Source organism: Mytilus edulis, chromosome 12 (assembly GCF_963676685.1).
Source record: "Mytilus edulis chromosome 12, xbMytEdul2.2, whole genome shotgun sequence".
In the NCBI taxonomy this organism is placed as follows: domain Eukaryota; kingdom Metazoa; phylum Mollusca; class Bivalvia; order Mytilida; family Mytilidae; genus Mytilus; species Mytilus edulis.
Genome location: NC_092355.1, coordinates 69688298 through 69704964, shown reverse-complemented (window position 1 = coordinate 69704964; position 16667 = coordinate 69688298). Strand labels below are relative to the sequence as shown.

The window sequence follows — 16667 nt, the reverse complement described above, 5'->3', positions numbered from 1 at the left end:
GAGTCGTTGAATCTTTTCGATCCAAATGTAACGAAGAACAGGGGTCTGGTCCTGAACAAATTTCACCCTTTGTTTTTTTTCTACCTATTACGGTTATGGTGTTGGAACGATAACAAGGTTTTTGGGTTTCGGAGGGATTACTCCGAACCGACAAAATATTTTGACTCACAGGGTGAGTTCCAGATAGGTATTCATGACACCTATACAAAGTGTGAATATGAAAGCGACACGTCTTACGGTTAACGCGGCTAAATTTGTCAAAGTTTAACGGAAGAATAATAATAATAATTAAAAACCAATTGTTCAGAGAACAATTGTAGGTCTTTCAACCCAATAACATATATTTAAATGTTGAAAGAAGCAAACCTCATTTAGAAATGTAATTTTCAGTGCTAGATGATAGCTTTGTGTATTCCGAATTTCAAAATATATACTTTTGCATTAAGGTAGAAAAAGTAGCCACTTCCTGTTTACCAAATTTATTTCCAGTAGTTTTTTTCAAAATCATATGGCTTACAACTTAAAGCACAAAGTTCCATAGCTTTATCATGCAGAAATTTAAAGTTAAAGCAAAGGTAACGACAAATCAAACTTAAACCTTGACCACAATTTCAAGGTCATGAAAAACGGGCCTCAAATCAAAAGACTAAGTCTCTACTATATATTGTTAATGAGTTATATAACCATACAGCTAATACTAGATATAAAAGGGGCAAAAATCCCATAAAATGTCTACGTACCTTTTCAGCTCAAATTTAAAAAAACCTGTCACAACTAACAATTCTCTAAAAACACCTGATTCACATTTTTATTCTTTGCTGACTGATCATTATCAACTATTTCATCTCATGGCATTTGCAATTTTATATATAAAACAATGCACAAGAGCTAAAACAATTGAGATTTAAATCTCTCTTCTCACTGCTAAGAAAAACTGTCTTGGAAATGTTGATTTTTATTCTGAAAAAAAAAATGACATTCATTAAAACTTTTTTCCATTTTAAAAAAATTATTTGCTGATGCTTAATATCATTATTGAATGGGCCACAATTTTTGAGTCATTGATTGAAAAGGTGAGACTAAAACACAGCATTATGAAAAAAGCATTAAATTAATAAATAGAACACCTACACTGAGTGTTGTCTGCTAAACATGCTGTTGCAAATATTTCATGCATATTCAGCAAGACCAAACATTGTTCACTGGTCACTGCCAGGGCCCTGTTTGTTATCAGCACTAAATTATGCGTTAGTGCTGATATCCGCCTCCTACGACGGGGACGAAGGGTTGGACTTTAGGAGGCATTATTTTTATATTTTTTCTGTGTTTGAAATCAAAATTAAAATATTTTTTTTAAATGTTTGAAAACGAAATTAAAACAATCTGTTTTTTTTTAACATTTTCATGTACAAATCTTTGTTGGGTCTTCAACTTTTAAGTACTATTCTAAGTGCCTCATGGTAGCTGTAATATGTGGGCATTATTGCAACTGATATATCAGGACATCCTCTGACATACACATGATCAATTAGTGTACCACCCTCTGTTGTTGGACTATTGACAAGCTGGTTGAAACCTTTTGATTGCATGAAATTTAATACTGTATAACATCCTTTTAAAATATCTTGATTAAAATCACCAATAATTACAATTTTTTCTGATAATTCTTGCATCTTACAGATTAATGTCTCCAAGTTCTCCAAAAATTTTCCGACATTATACTTCTGAGTTCTGTAGATCGTAGCAACTAAAATATTTTCAGTTTTTATCTTGAAAATTATACATTCCAAGTTTGAGGCCAAGTTGCATAGTTCAGTTTCGGATGAATGCTTATAAAATACACACACACCACCATGCTGCATTTCCTTTAAAGATGAATAGTAAGAGTTGTCATTTTCAAAAGCTTGAGATCGCGGCAAATGAAAACCATCATATCCAATCATTTCAAAGCAAGCAAATTCCTGATTAGCCCAGGTTTCAGTAAGACAAATGAAATCGACACCTATAACGTCTGGATTTTGTTTAAGATCTTCTGCATGAGCCTGCAAACCTTGAATATTGTGATACATTATCTGGACAATATCTTTCTGTTCCTCTCTTTCATCCTCAACTTCAGGTAAAAATCTAGTCATTTCTGCAACACCCTTTACAATATCAGGATCACAGAAAATTTTCTTGTCAAGTTTTTCAGTTTCTATGCTTTTAATATGAAGACCTGATTTTGAGGTAACTCTGCTAAGGGCAACGTATGCTTGACCATAAGTGAAACATTTATTTAAATCAACAACACATTCTTCAACTGTCAATCCTTGAACTTTATGAATAGTGCAAGCCCAGGCTAGTTTCAATGGAAACTGTTTACGTACACAGGTACTTAAAGGAATGTCTTCACTTGAAGGCTTTAAACCAACACAGCGTTTTCCACAGATGATTTTTTGCAACTTTGCATTTTTTCCAACTCTTTCATTGTCAAAGAAAACAAATATGGCACTTGGGAGTGAATTAACTGAGTAGTCTTTTATAGAAATTACTGTTCCCATTACTCCATTTACTAAACCATCTGATGTGTCCTCATTCTTGATAAGCATTACTCTTGCTCCCTCAGCTAAAAGAATAGATATTGGAAGACAGACATCTGACTTTGTACAATGGACTTTTTTCAGGGTCAATTTTCCTGATGTTTTGTTTTTTTCATAGTCTTCTGCTTCAATTAGTTTTGGTTCTGTACATAACTTCAATATCATCTCCTTGTTAAAAGTATCAACCTCTGCATTTGTAGAGTATATGTGCAAGGCTTCATCGTGTCCATCACCTAAACATCTGATTAAAGTTTCCATATCAAAAGAAGTCAAATTTTCATTTTTTTGTTTAACACGTAACCTGTTTAAAAGTTCTGCAAACAAGCTATCCTCGCGTTGACGCATAATTTCATCTAACTCAGCAATTTCAAACAAACCATTCCAAAGATGATTTGAGGGATTAGAGGGGTCGTTTACATATAATTTGTCTACCCTTTTTGTTCTTACTGGTGGCAGCTGATAAAAATCGCCAACAGCAATTATTGAAACACCTCCAAATAAACAATTATCTGGTCTTTTTTTCACTTGTCTAAGTCGCTCATGAATGAAAAACAACAATTTCTTGTTGACCATTGAAATTTCATCGATGATCAGGATTTGCAAATTCTCTAACTTTGTTCTGAGTGAATTTATTTTGTCTTCACTTAGAGTTGCATGATCAGCTGACAGTGATTTGAAAATTCCAAGAGCACTGTGAATCGTCAATCCATGGATATTAAATGCAGCTGTACCAGTTGGAGCTGTTAACAATACTGTTAGATCATCTGGATTCTCTGAAGTTTGTGCTAATATTCGAGTTGCTTCATATTGTATACACTTGATCAAGTGACTTTTACCCGTTCCAGCTCCTCCTGTTATGAATACATGTAAAGGTTTTGGTATTTTTCCATTTGCTTTCTGAATGCACCAATCTCTCACTTTATAGAGAATTCGTCTCTGCTTCACATTCAAACTTCTGAGTCTTGGAATAATTTCATTTTTTGTGAGGGAAACTGACAGCAGATTAGTTCCAACAGATGATGAGCTTTTTGCATTATTCAAATCTGGTATTGTTGCTTCTGACAAATCTTCTTCAATCACACTTGTTACTTTCCCTTCATCAATACATTCTCTTCTGTTCAGTTCTGATTCTGGACATAATTCACACCATGCATCTTCTTTTGGATCTGTTTCATGCAATTGATTTTCTGCATCCTCTAACTCTTGACCAGTTTTCACAAAATCTGCCATGTTTTTGATAACAACTTCCTTTACAGAAGTCAAAGTATTATCCCCTGTAAACTTAACTCTACCACAAGTGAAGAAATTTTCATATGTATTAAATAGTGGAGGTTTTAACTGTTCATCATGCCTGTATGGTAAAAATAGTTGCAATATGCTTTGGAAGTATTTCTCAGGAGAAGTTTCCTGTGAGAAACGTGGATATTTGATAACTGCAGGTGAGGTTCTTGTGCGCTTTCTAATATGTCCAAGGTTGCCATCAAGTTTGAAGGTTGTTTTTTCATTAATTTTCTGGGGTAACTGTGACTCTCGTAACACACTGTATTCTGAACCAAAACTTGCAAGGCACATTTTGATAAACAAATCAATGTGTGGTCTACCTTTATACCTATCAACTATACTGTTCATCCAAATTTTATTTTCATCATCATTTTCATCTTCACTGTCACTATTACTCCTTTTCCTGTTGGAAGATTTATAACTTTGTTGTTTCTCAAGGTCTTTCAGAGGAATGCTCATTCTACATGGGTTTTCACCAACAGGTATAAATTCTACTTTTCTAGAACATTCTCTTAGTCTTAATCCAGTAACTCTAAAAACAGCTTCTTGTGCACTAACCTCTCTATGATGAAGGTATGAAGTTCCAATTTTTTTCAAAGTCTGTTGTGCATTTAAATTTCCTTCTTCAGCTTCATTTTTGGTTTGTTGGAGGAGTAATCCTAGCTCTCGCTCAGATTTACTTATGTAACTTATAATGTATACAACACAGGAAAATGCATCCAAAATATACTGTATGTCCATGTTTGCATTCCAAGCCCTTAAAAGATGTGGATTATACTGATTGGTGTTAATTTCATTTGGCTCACGTTTAAGAACTACGGTGTTTCGATTGGTGATGAAACGAAAATACTTTTCAAAGCTTTCTTGAGTAAGACCTGACTTATTGAAAATTTCAGATACATCTAAGTTTTCATTTTCATGCTCTTTTATAACTTTCCACAATCCAGACAATATTTCTTTTGCTACTTTTTCGTCTTTTTTAGTATCCTTATCTGGTTTACTTGGTTCAGAGATGAATGTTTTAGTTGAAGGAGGTCTTGGGAAATTAAAACGACATACTGTTCCTTTTTTCTTACATGTTTTTGAATGATTTTTGCTGTGTTGGTGTACTGCCATAACAATGTCATGTAATTCTTTATCTACCTTTTCATCTGGTATCTCGCATGTAACATACTTGTCAATAAAACTCATAACTTCTTCATTGTTATCTTCACCATATTTTGGAGCATTTTCTACCCAAAACAAACAATGGGTGTGAGGAGAACCTCTTTGTTGGAATTCAACTCTGTAAAAATAGTCAATTATTTTCCCGATTGGTTCAGCTTCTGACATGATAACATCCTTTAGAAATGTATTGAATCTATTATTGAACATTCTTGCTGCTGTAACAGGATTGCTACAAAGAACTTTACATTTTTCATCCCATGTCATATTTTCAGTATTTCTTATGTCACCCTGTTGTTTTAAAATTGTATTAACAATTTCAGACCATCTGAAGTCTGCTGAAGAAAAAGAACAGAAGAATGTTGGCACACCTAACTGTCTGATCATTGCAAATATATCTTTCTGTGAGCTTTGCCAGTATGGGGGAGTTCCTCTAATAGGTTTTAAATATTTAATAGCTTCATCTTTTTTAAACAACTCTTTCAAGGTTTCCTTATTGCACAGCATTTCTCCAGTAATTTTATTTCCCTCTTTAGAAAAAGGGCATTCTTTTCTGAGAGATATCTGTACATTTGAAATCACACTGTTGAGTTCTGTTAAATATTGACTGAAAAATATGTAGGATGTATCCCTTGCAAATCTATTTTCAACACTCATCAATCGAAGATTAAAGTACCTTCCAATTGTCAGTTTTTCTTCACGGATTTCATCAAATGTATTTTTACCGGTTGGAAAATGAACAGGAAAAGTTTTAGCTTCAATTCCTGATTCTTGGAGAACACTAAGAGGACTGTTATTTTCTGCTGGAGCAATGTTAAAAACTTGGTCAAAGCATAAATCTAAAGCCTCTTGTCCAATATCAGCAGGTTGTAAACAAGTATCTAACTGAACACCACGTAATCTATCATCAATATAGCTAGCAGGTTCGCTTTCAATTTCTCTTTCATTGCCTGTTGTAGAGGACGTTGTTTTTATTTTTTCTTCCTCTTTTATGTTTTCCCTCACTAGCTCAGTATCATCAGATTCCGATTCATCATCTACTACTTGATCATCATTTAATTCAGGAATTGGATTCAACCATTCTTTGTTGATAGCCACATCTTTATACCATATGTTTTGATCCTTTAAATACAAAAGAGCTTGCTCTAAATGGTTTGGTCTTACAAATTGATATTTGTCATATCCTTTGTAGCTAAGCTTTCTCTTTAACTTAACTTTCAGTAATAGACTTTCATCTTCAGATCGGGGTAATATAGAAGTTACTTTTTTCAAATCAGATGGCACACACACTACAGGTCCGTGAACCCCTTTTTGTCCTCCTTTTGGTAAAGCCATTATTTTCATAAAAGGAATGTTCTGGGCGATAAGTTGTTGCTCGATTGAATTAAGCTGTTTTAACTCTACTGGAACATCTTCTAGTAATAGACTATTTGAAAAGGAGTCTGCAGGTATTTTACCTTTCAACATTTTACGATGACAAGTATAACAGATCCACAGACTTGTTCTACATGTTCCTTCAAAAGCACAATTTGTCTTACAATCATCTGTACATTTGTGTTGGTATTTATCTGTTGTAACTAAATCAAATATGGAATTATCATAATACTCTTTCTTGCAGATCTGAACCTGTTTTTCAAAAAACAACCTCAAACAACAAGCACACACACATTCTGGACCTTTGTTAACTTCAACTTTAAATTTTCTAATTACCTCATTTATTTGCTTGTTTTCTACCTGAAGATTTTCACGACGTACTGATGTTTGTTGTTTAATCTTAATTCTGTGTGCATCATCATTTGCATACTTGTGTATACTTGCTTGTTTCACATGTTCCTTGTGCTTTTCATCCATTTTATATTTGTGTATACTTTCTTGTTTCACATGTTTCTTGTGATTTTCATCTGTATTATACTTGTGTATACTTTCTTGTTTGACATGTTCCTTGTGCTTTTCATCTGTTTTATACTTGTGTATACTTTCTTGTTTGACATGTTCCTTGTGCTTTTCATCTGTTTTATACTTGTGTATACTTTCGTGTTTGACATTTTTCTTGTGCTTTTCATCTGTTTTATACCTGTGTATACTTTCTTGTTTCACATGTTTCTTGTGATTTTCATCTGTATTATACTTGTGTATACTTTCTTGTTTGACATGTTCCTTGTGCTTTTCATCTGTTTTATACTTGTGTATACTTTCTTGTTTCACATGTTCCTTGTGCTTTTCATCTGTTTTATACTTGTGTATACTTTCTTGTTTCACATGTTCCTTGTGCTTTTCATCTGTTTTATATTTGTGCATACTTTCTTGTTTGACATGTTCCTTGTGCTTTTCATCTGTTTTATACTTGTGTATACTTTCTTGTTTGACATGTTCCTTGTGCTTTTCATCTGTTTTATACTTGTGTATACTTTCGTGTTTGACATGTTCCTTGTGCTTTTCATCTGTTTTATACTTGTGTATACTTTCTTGTATTACATGTTCCTTGTGCTTATCATCTGTTTTATACTTGTGTATACTTTCTTGTTTTACATGTTCTTTGTGCTTTTCATTTGCTTTATACTTGTGTATACTAGCTTGTTTCAGCTTTTCCCTGTACTCATTGTCTTCTTTATATTTCTCAATTCCTGCTTGTATTAAGATATTTCTGTAATCTTCATCTTCTTCATATTTCTGAATACCTGCTTGTATCAAATTCTCTCTGTATGTTTCATTTTCTTCATATTTTTTAATACCTGAACATATTTTTTTTGAACGTATTCCTTCATTCTCCTGATATTTTCTTTTAGATGTGTCTATCTTTCTAGCTCTAAATTTATCATCTGTCATGTACCTGATTTTTTCTTTTTCATTTTTTAAGACTTTTGAATCAGTATTGTTGAGGGAGTCATTCATTTGATTTTCGTCAATTTTCATTTTCTTTGTTGATACCTCAGATTTCCTTGAAATGTCATACTCATGTTCTTGTTTAGATTGTAATCCATTTGGTGATATAGTCTTTTGTTTTACGGCTGTGACAACTTCATAATGATTGATATCTCCATTATGTTGAAGATAAATTGCTTGATCAGTAACACAATTATTGCTGTTTATTTGAGATGAAGAATATTTAATCCATGTACCATTAAAAAAAGTATAAATGTCTGTTTTAAGGAGGTCAGCACAAGCTACTATTTCCAGTTCAGTTCCCCATACATTATTTTCTTCCATTCTGAGAGTTTGTATATGCTCTTCTACAGTTTTAAATCTTGGCTGTAAAAATGACTTGAAAACTTCTGCATTTCTTAACAAATGATCAACTATTGCCCTTCGTATGTCTCCAAAATATTCTTGTCTATTAGAGAGTGAATATGAAATGGCTCGAAATAAGCAATTTCCATCACCTGAAATAGTCTTGCAAGCAGTTGGTTGGCCTATGTTATAAAAATTTGTAGAATTCTGTTTGGATATTTTCTTGCTTGGTATATTAACAAATTTACAAAGCTTCCTCTTTAAGAGTGTTTTCAAGGGTATGAAATCATAAAAACATTCTGCTGTAGATAATATCTCAATATCAGATTCATCATCAGTAATAACCTCATTAATGTGTACTTTATTAACGTTCTCAATGTCATTACTGCAAATGTTCAACTGGGGTATTTCTGTCGATATATTGCTGATCTGAGTAATATTTTCTTGACTTTTAGGAATCTCATCTTTGTTTACAGTTTCTAAAATTTCAGACAATTTAAATTCACTGGTGATTAATGGTTTATGACTTCCGGAAAGTTCATCGTTAGTTTTGATCTTAGGTTCTTGTCCAAAAATACAAATACTGACTCCTGTCACTTCAAACCATTGATTTTGACTTGCACCAGCCATCATGTTGCAACAGTACTGGTATAGGTGATCCAGATTGCTTAACTTTAAAAGTAAACTTTTACCATCGCTGTCCTTAAAGCCAAGCTTATTTCGTGCATGAGAATCAAACAAAAGTAAATCTTGATTATGTTTCAAGGCTAAAAAAGTAGTGTCATATGCACATATAAAGCAAGCATCATAGTCTATGAGAGACTCTTGTAAAGCTTGGTCTAAAGGTAAAGAATTTCCAAATTCACTAAAATTTATAGTTCCAGAAGTATCTACAACAGCTGTTATTGATTCTTTTCTTGATATTTTCAGTAACATTCCTGACATGTCAATCATGTCTGGTAGGTCTGATACAAGTAAATGAATATTATCACCATGAATACGGCTATATATTCTGTTTCCATCTATCAAAACATTGTCTAAATAAATCTGATTCCAATCATTTAGATCTTTAAATTTACTATGGGCCAGAGCTGATAAACAGTTTGCAACACATTGCTTCCCACTGTTAATTCCAAATCTGATATCTCCTTGATGAAAACTACCTTGAACTACCCAATTATCAAAAAGTGATCTACGAGCCTCTATACTGTTTTCAGGTATTGTTCTTTTGTTCCTTTGACTATACAGTTTCAGCAAATTGTCATCTTGTTCAAATTCTAAAAAATCGTTAAAATCCATCTGTATATTTTCTTTTTCATTAATTATGCTCCCAATATTCTTCAAGAATTCAAGACTATTTGTGTGTTCATTTTTTGCATCACTTGATTTTTTTTCCAAGTTTGTACCCAATTGGATTGTATCATTTAAATTTGAAACCATAGTTTCTTTTAAATTGTATGTGCTTTTCGAACTCTGTTTTGATTTCCTTGATTCATAGCCCAGATTTGATTCAACCTTTTCATTATCCAGAGTTCTATTAACCACTTCATAATCCAGATTTGTTCCATTTGATTCAAAAGCATAATTTGTTTCAACAGATTCAAAATCCAGATTTATTCTAACTGATTCATTATCCAGATTATTTTTAATTGATTCAACTGATTCATAATCTAGTTTTGATGTAGATGATTCAGGATCTACTTTTGATTTCATTAATTTATTTAGTTTGATTGATTTAGTTGTTTTGTTTAATTTTATTGATATAGTTGATTCAGATTTGATTGATCGATTTGATTCTGATTTGATTGATGGATTTAATTTGATTGTTTCAGTATCATAAGGACAGTTTAGAGAGTTGACACTCTGATCATTGTTTGTAAAACAGTTTATAGAGTTGACGCTCTGATCATTGTTTGTAGAACAGTTTATAGAGTTGACGCTCTGATCATTGTTGGTAGAACAGTTTATAGAGTTGACGCTCTGAAAATTGTTTGTAGGATAGTTTATAGAGTTGACACTCTGATCTTGTTCAAAAGGACAGTTTAGAGAGTTGACGCTCTGATCATTGCTTGTAAAACAGTTTATAGAGTTGATGCTCTGATCAATATTTATAGGACAGTTTATAGAGTTGAGGCTCTGATCTTGTTGTATAGGACAGTTTAAAGAGTTGAGGCTCTGATCATTATTTATAGGACAGTTTTGAGAGATGACGCTCTGATCATTATGTATAGGACAGTTTTGAGAGATGACGCTCTGATCATTATGTATAGGACAGTTTTGAGAGATGACGCTCTGATCATTATTTATTGGACAGTTTAGAGAGGTGTCGCTCTGATTGACCGTGGAGATGAGGTTCTTGTCATCAGTCTGCTTAACTCTTTTCTCTCTCATTCTATCTCTTTGCTCTTTCCTTTTTGTCAAATCGCTTTTTTTACTACCTCTACGTGGCATTGTCTAAAAAATTAAACAAAAACCTTGATATCAACTATTAGAGAATTAGAATGAATAAAAATAGAGTAAAATTCCTGGAATATCAATTCATTGTATAAATAAATACTTAGATAAAAAATTCACAAACCATTGTAATATTCATAAGTTCAGGGAACTTATGAGTACATCTTAACAATCTAAGCTAAGAAAATTTGTGCAATTTTATTAGAGTTATGAATGATAAAGCGGTTTATCAGAATAAAGTATATATAAATAGAATAGACACCATAAAAGTAACTTCAAGAAGATCTTCAAAGAATTGTATAGCAAATACATCATGATGTAAACATAAATATCAATTCACATGATACACAAGCAAGCACATGCAATGGTGTACATGGTGTAAGTAAATTGACAATTTTTCTAGGTTTGATTTCATGTCATAATATTAATAAAAAATGTATATATCGTTTTACATGTCATGCATGTATTTAATTATTTTTTTTGTGATTGAACAAGTTAAAAAAAAAAAGGAATCATCACAGTGGCTGCCTAGTTACTTTTTCCTTTTTAATAACTTTTTACTTTCAAGTCAATAATACATCATCAATGTTTTTAAGATTATTTTTATAAATTAATATCAAAACTGACTGCTAACAATGAGTATTTCACAATTTCACTTTTAGAAAGTTTTGAAACAAACAAATAATTGTATTTGAATTTTTGTCAACTATATAACTAAATCAAATGTTCCTTCAACATCTGAAAAAGCTGTATTAACTTACCACAACTATATCAGTTCTTGATATAAATGATCTTTTATAGTTGGATTCAAATGTAAGCAAAAACCTCTGTCACTCCAACAAGTTAGAACTGAAGAAATACCTGTAAAAAGAGGTGTTATCAGTACACGGTACTTTACTTTATCATGTTTATCTTTTTCAAATTTTATTATTTTCAACCAAGATTTTTAAAAAAAATCAATTTACTTTTATTTGAATTTTTCTTTTTTTTTTAACATCTATTATATAACAATTACTGTTCAAAACAAGAGACTCACTAGTACTTGAACCTATACCAGACACCTGGCAAATAAAATCTGCTAATGAGGACCTTTAAATAAAATTCAGGGTTGCTTGTACATACATGACATATGGTGAGTTTATGCACTATATATTTTTTATAACCAATTTTCAAATTTTCGGGATGAAATTTCTTTAGTTAACATGGTCATGGACCAGATATGGGGGTTAAGTGCTTTGAAATCTTAATAAGCTTACCACAATGTTAACTTTACTTTACAAGATAAATGTAACCAGTTTTACATTCAGCTTCAAATGTAGTCAAAATGTAGTCAAGAACCTTTGCCACTCCACCAAAACACAAACTGATGAAATACCTGTAATTAGTATTAATACATGTAGCAGTGTTAACATTAACATAACATGTTTATCTTTTTTCCACCTTTTTTTTTGTTATGCTTAAAGATATTGATTTGATAATTGGTTTATAGTTTTATCATGACAATTTACAGATTTTGTTCTAGTCTGATGATTTTGTGCAGAGTTATGGTGCTTGGACTTGGAAAATATACTGAAATAATCAGTTTTCAACATTTTTTTCGTCTTGCTAAAAGATATTGATTTGATATTTGTTTAATATAGTGTACATATATAGTTGTCTGTTTATTTTTCGATTGAAGAGTTTGACTGTTCATCTGGTATCTTTTGCCCCTCTTTTAAATCATGTTTGAGCTTAATTTAGAATTTTGTTCCAAAAATTAATTTTTTAACCAGAAGTAGACTATGTCATGTATGTATTGCCATGCAATACTCACACAATGTTTGTTATATCAAATTCTTGACAAACCCTATTCTGCTATTTTACAATCCAAAAGGCAGAAGATCTACCTTGAGTGCTTTCATATCTGAAAAAAAAATATATTTACTTACCAATGCTTACTATATATGTTCCAAAATCAAATAAACCAGCTTTAACAGTCAGTGTCAAATTTAATTGAAAACTGATGTCACTCAAAATATTGCCTGCAAATAGAAGTGTTATCATTACAGTCAGTTGCCTTTATTTGGTTGAGGAGAACTAAAAAATATACAATTTTTCAATTTATAAAGGGACTCAATCATGTCAATCACATGACATTAACCATGTTAACACAAACAAGTAAAACATACCTGGAACAAAAATAATACATTTGTAGATCTATGACCATGATGACACAATGTTAATACAAAATCAATTAAAAAACGAGAGGCTCTAGAGAGCCTGTGTCGCTTACCTTGGTCTATGTGAATATTAAACAAAGGACGCAGATCTCTATGGATTCATGACAAAATTGTGTTTTGTTGATGGTGATGTGTTTGTACATCTTACTTTACTGAACATTCTTGCTGCTTACAATTATATCTATCTATAATAAACTTGGTCCAGTAGTTTCGGTGAAAATGTTAGAAAAAATTTACAAATTTAATGAAAATTGTTAAAAATTTACTATAAAGGACAATTACTCCTTAGGGGGTCAATTGACCATTTTGGTCATATTAACTTATTTGTAGATCTTACTTTGCTGAACATTATTGCTGTTTACAGTTTATCTCTATCTATAATAATATTCAAGATAATAACCAAAAACAGCAAAATTTCCTTAGCAAAATTTCCTTAAAATTATCATTTCAGGGGCAGCAACCCAACAACGGAATGTCCGATTCATCTGAAAATTTCAGGGCAGATAGATCTTGACCTGATGAACAATATTACCCCCATGTCAGATTTGCTCTAAATGCTTTGGTTTTTGAGTTATAAGCCAAAAACTGCATTTTACCCCTATATTCTATTTTTAGCCATGGCGGCCATCCTGGTTGGTAAACCGGGTCACCGGACACATTTTTTAAACCAGATACCCCAATGATGATTATGGCCAAGTTTGGTTAAATTTGGCCCAGTAGTTTCAGAGGAAAAGATTTTTCTAAAAGATTACTAAGATTTACGAAAAATGGTTAAAAATTGACTATAAAGGGCAATAACTCCTAAAGTGGTCAACTGACCATTTTGGTCATGTTGACTTATTTGTAGATCTTACTTTGCTGAACATTATTGCTGTTTACAGTTTATCTCTATCTATAATAATATTCAAGATAATAACCAAAAACAGCAAAATTTCCTTAAAATTACCATTTCAGGGGCAGTAACCCAACAATGAAATGTCTGATTCATCTGAAAATTTCAGGGCAGATAGATTTTGACCTGATGAACATTATTATCCATGTCAGATTTGCTCTAAATGCTTTGGTTTTTGAGTTATAAGCCAAAAACTGCATTTTACCCCTATGTTCTATTTTTAGCCATGGCGGCCATCTTGGTTGGTTGGCCGGGTCACCGGACACATTTTTTAAACTAGATACCCCAATGATGATTGTGGCCAAGTTTGGTTAAATTTGGCCCAGTAGTTTCAGAGGAGAAGATTTTTTTAAAGTGAACGCAGGACGACGACGACGGACGCCAAGTGATGAGAAAAGCTCACTTGGCCTTTCGGCCAGGTGAGCTAAAAAAGGGTTAATTCGTGTAACGTGTTTTGTCATTTTTATATCATGTGCAGCAGTTCGTTATTCACTGTGTTTCGTGAAATCAGTATAAATTTCTACGTTCAAGACATGTTTAATTGTTAGTTCAACGTGAAATGGCAATTTTATTTCATGTTCTTTTGTACAGATACCCCCTTACTGCCCTTCCTTAAAGGAGGCATATTACAGAGAAATCAGCTAAACATTTTAATAAACATAAACATAATGTACCCGGCCACGTCCACTTGTATTTTTTGTCTAACTGATGAGTTAAGCCTTTTTCAACTGATTTTTATATTTCGTTCTCATGTTGTACTGTTATACATGTACCACTGTCCCAGGTTAGGGGAGGTTTGGGATCCCGCTAACATGTTTAACCCCGCCACATTATTTATGTACATGTATGTGCCTGTCCCAAGTCAGGAGCCTGTAATTCAGTGGTTGTCGTTTGTTTATGTGTTACATATTTGTTTTTCGTTCATTTTTTCACATAAATAAGGCCGTTAGTTTTCTCGTTTGAATTGTTTTACATTGTCTTATCGGGGCCTTTTATAGATGACTATGCGGTATGGGCTTTGTTGAAGGCTGTACAGTGACCTATAGTTGTTAATGTTTGTGTCATTTTGGTCTTTTGTGGATAGTTGTCTCATTGGCAATCATTCTACATCTTCTTTTTTATATAATGATACAGCTTTAAATCTTTGAAATTCCAACTGAAAATATGAGTTTGGTGTTTTGACATCAATTTAAGGCAGACGCCAAAGAAAAAAAGTATAAATATTAATAGCCTTTCAAGACGTCATAATGATTTGCATTGATTTGGACAATCAAGTTCATGCCAAGTTATATATAATTAAAAATAAACAAAATCTATCATGTACTAACAGTAACAGGAATGAAAACAAACATAATTGTGTGATCATGTTTGTACAACTGTACAGGGTTCAAATCAGGTAATAATAGTTTTGACTGACTCAGACATACATGTACAGACCTATGGCATCAATAAAAGGTAAATTATAAAACAGTGTCGGTGACCTAAAATAATTTATGAAATATCTGGTAAATAATTTAGCCTCACAGTGGGTCTCATTTCGGTCTAAGCGTGACATGGGATAGCCGATTTTTTGTAAGTGTGACACGTGAAAGTCAAATTATTGTGCCGTGAAAACGGGAAATCAAATCGAGCGGTACATGGGAAATAACAAAACAATGAGAATTGCTTAAATACATAGTGTACATGGCGTATTAAAGCGGGATACAGGAAACTGACAAAACAGCAAGTGGGATTCGGGATCAGAACTCCCAATGAGACCCCCCTGACAGGCTCACACGAGTCACAGGCACTTTTTTTCAATACACTGATAGGTCGACCTCCCAAATTAAAAACAAGTGCTTGTGTTTAACATGTTTAACCCGGCCGCATTTTTCCGCCTGTCCCAAGTCAGGAGCCTCTGGCCTTTGTTAGTCTTGTATTATTTTAACTTTTAGTTTCTTGTGTACAATTTGAAGTTGAGTATGGCGTTCATTATCACTGAACTAGTATATTTTTGTTTAGGGGCCAGCTGAAGGACGACTCCGGGTACGGGAATTTCTCGTTGCATGTAGGTGACCTTCTGTTGTTGTCTCTTTGGCACATTCCCCATTTCCATTCTCAATTTTATTGTGTTTATCCTTCTTTAGTGAAGTCATGTATACAAATTATTTTGTCAAATTGTGGCAAATGATGTGTACATGTATCAGTGTATGTTTACCTGTTGTCAGTGTCACTGTTGAACGACAAATGACGATACTCTCAGTCTCTTTTTTCCAAATACGTGGTATATACCAGAAAAGTCTATTCAAAACACCTCTAAGTCTACCATCCAACACTTTTCAATAATAAATATCAATAACGAAAGAATATCAAAATCGTACAACATGCACCGGAAATGGTAGGAGGTGAGTTCGTACCTTGTCTGGGTATCAGGTCCGCTCGTACCTTTTCTATTTCGTACCTTATATTGAATGTCCTTTAGTCTTTTGTCTATCTTTAATCATGCCATAATTTCTGTTCCAGCTGAACAAATATTGTATAGGTATAAGGGTGTGGATGTAGGTTAACATTATAAAGAAAAAGTTATCATCAAACAAAGAGTAGAGAATGATGACATGATAAATGTATATGGTTAATGAGTAATATCACTTTACGCATAATTCTAAATATAAGAGGGGTGAAAACACCCATTTATTGTCAACGCACCCTTTCAACCAAAATTTATAAGTTACGACATGTCGCAACTAACAATTTAGTAAAAATAATTTGTTGATATCTTATAAGGTTAATGAAAATAAGTGAAAATAAGCCAAAATCAAAATTTATAATTTGACCTTGACCTTTGACCTTGACCTAATTTTCATTTTTTTG

General features: G+C 32.7%; 2 protein-coding genes across 2 annotated transcripts in view; both read right to left on the bottom strand.

The window, feature by feature from the left end:
• Window positions 1–16667, bottom strand: part of LOC139497810 (uncharacterized) — an 83252-nt gene that overhangs the window by 6427 nt on the left and 60158 nt on the right. The window lies entirely within an intron of this gene.
• LOC139499280 (uncharacterized) lies at window positions 1428–16203 on the bottom strand. Its single transcript, XM_071287949.1, has 5 exons — window positions 16015–16203; window positions 12635–12727; window positions 11963–12081; window positions 11468–11567; window positions 1428–10706 (listed from the first exon to the last, which is right to left on the bottom strand). The coding sequence occupies exon 5, from the start codon at window positions 10701–10703 to the stop codon at window positions 1428–1430; it is 9276 nt and encodes a 3091-aa protein (XP_071144050.1). The 5' UTR covers window positions 10704–10706; window positions 11468–11567; window positions 11963–12081; window positions 12635–12727; window positions 16015–16203.

Bases quoted from the DNA above. Each gene is read 5' to 3' on its own strand.
- LOC139499280 (XM_071287949.1), bottom strand. From the start codon at position 10,703: ATGCCACGTAGAGGTAGTAAAAAAAGCGATTTGACAAAAAGGAAAGAG.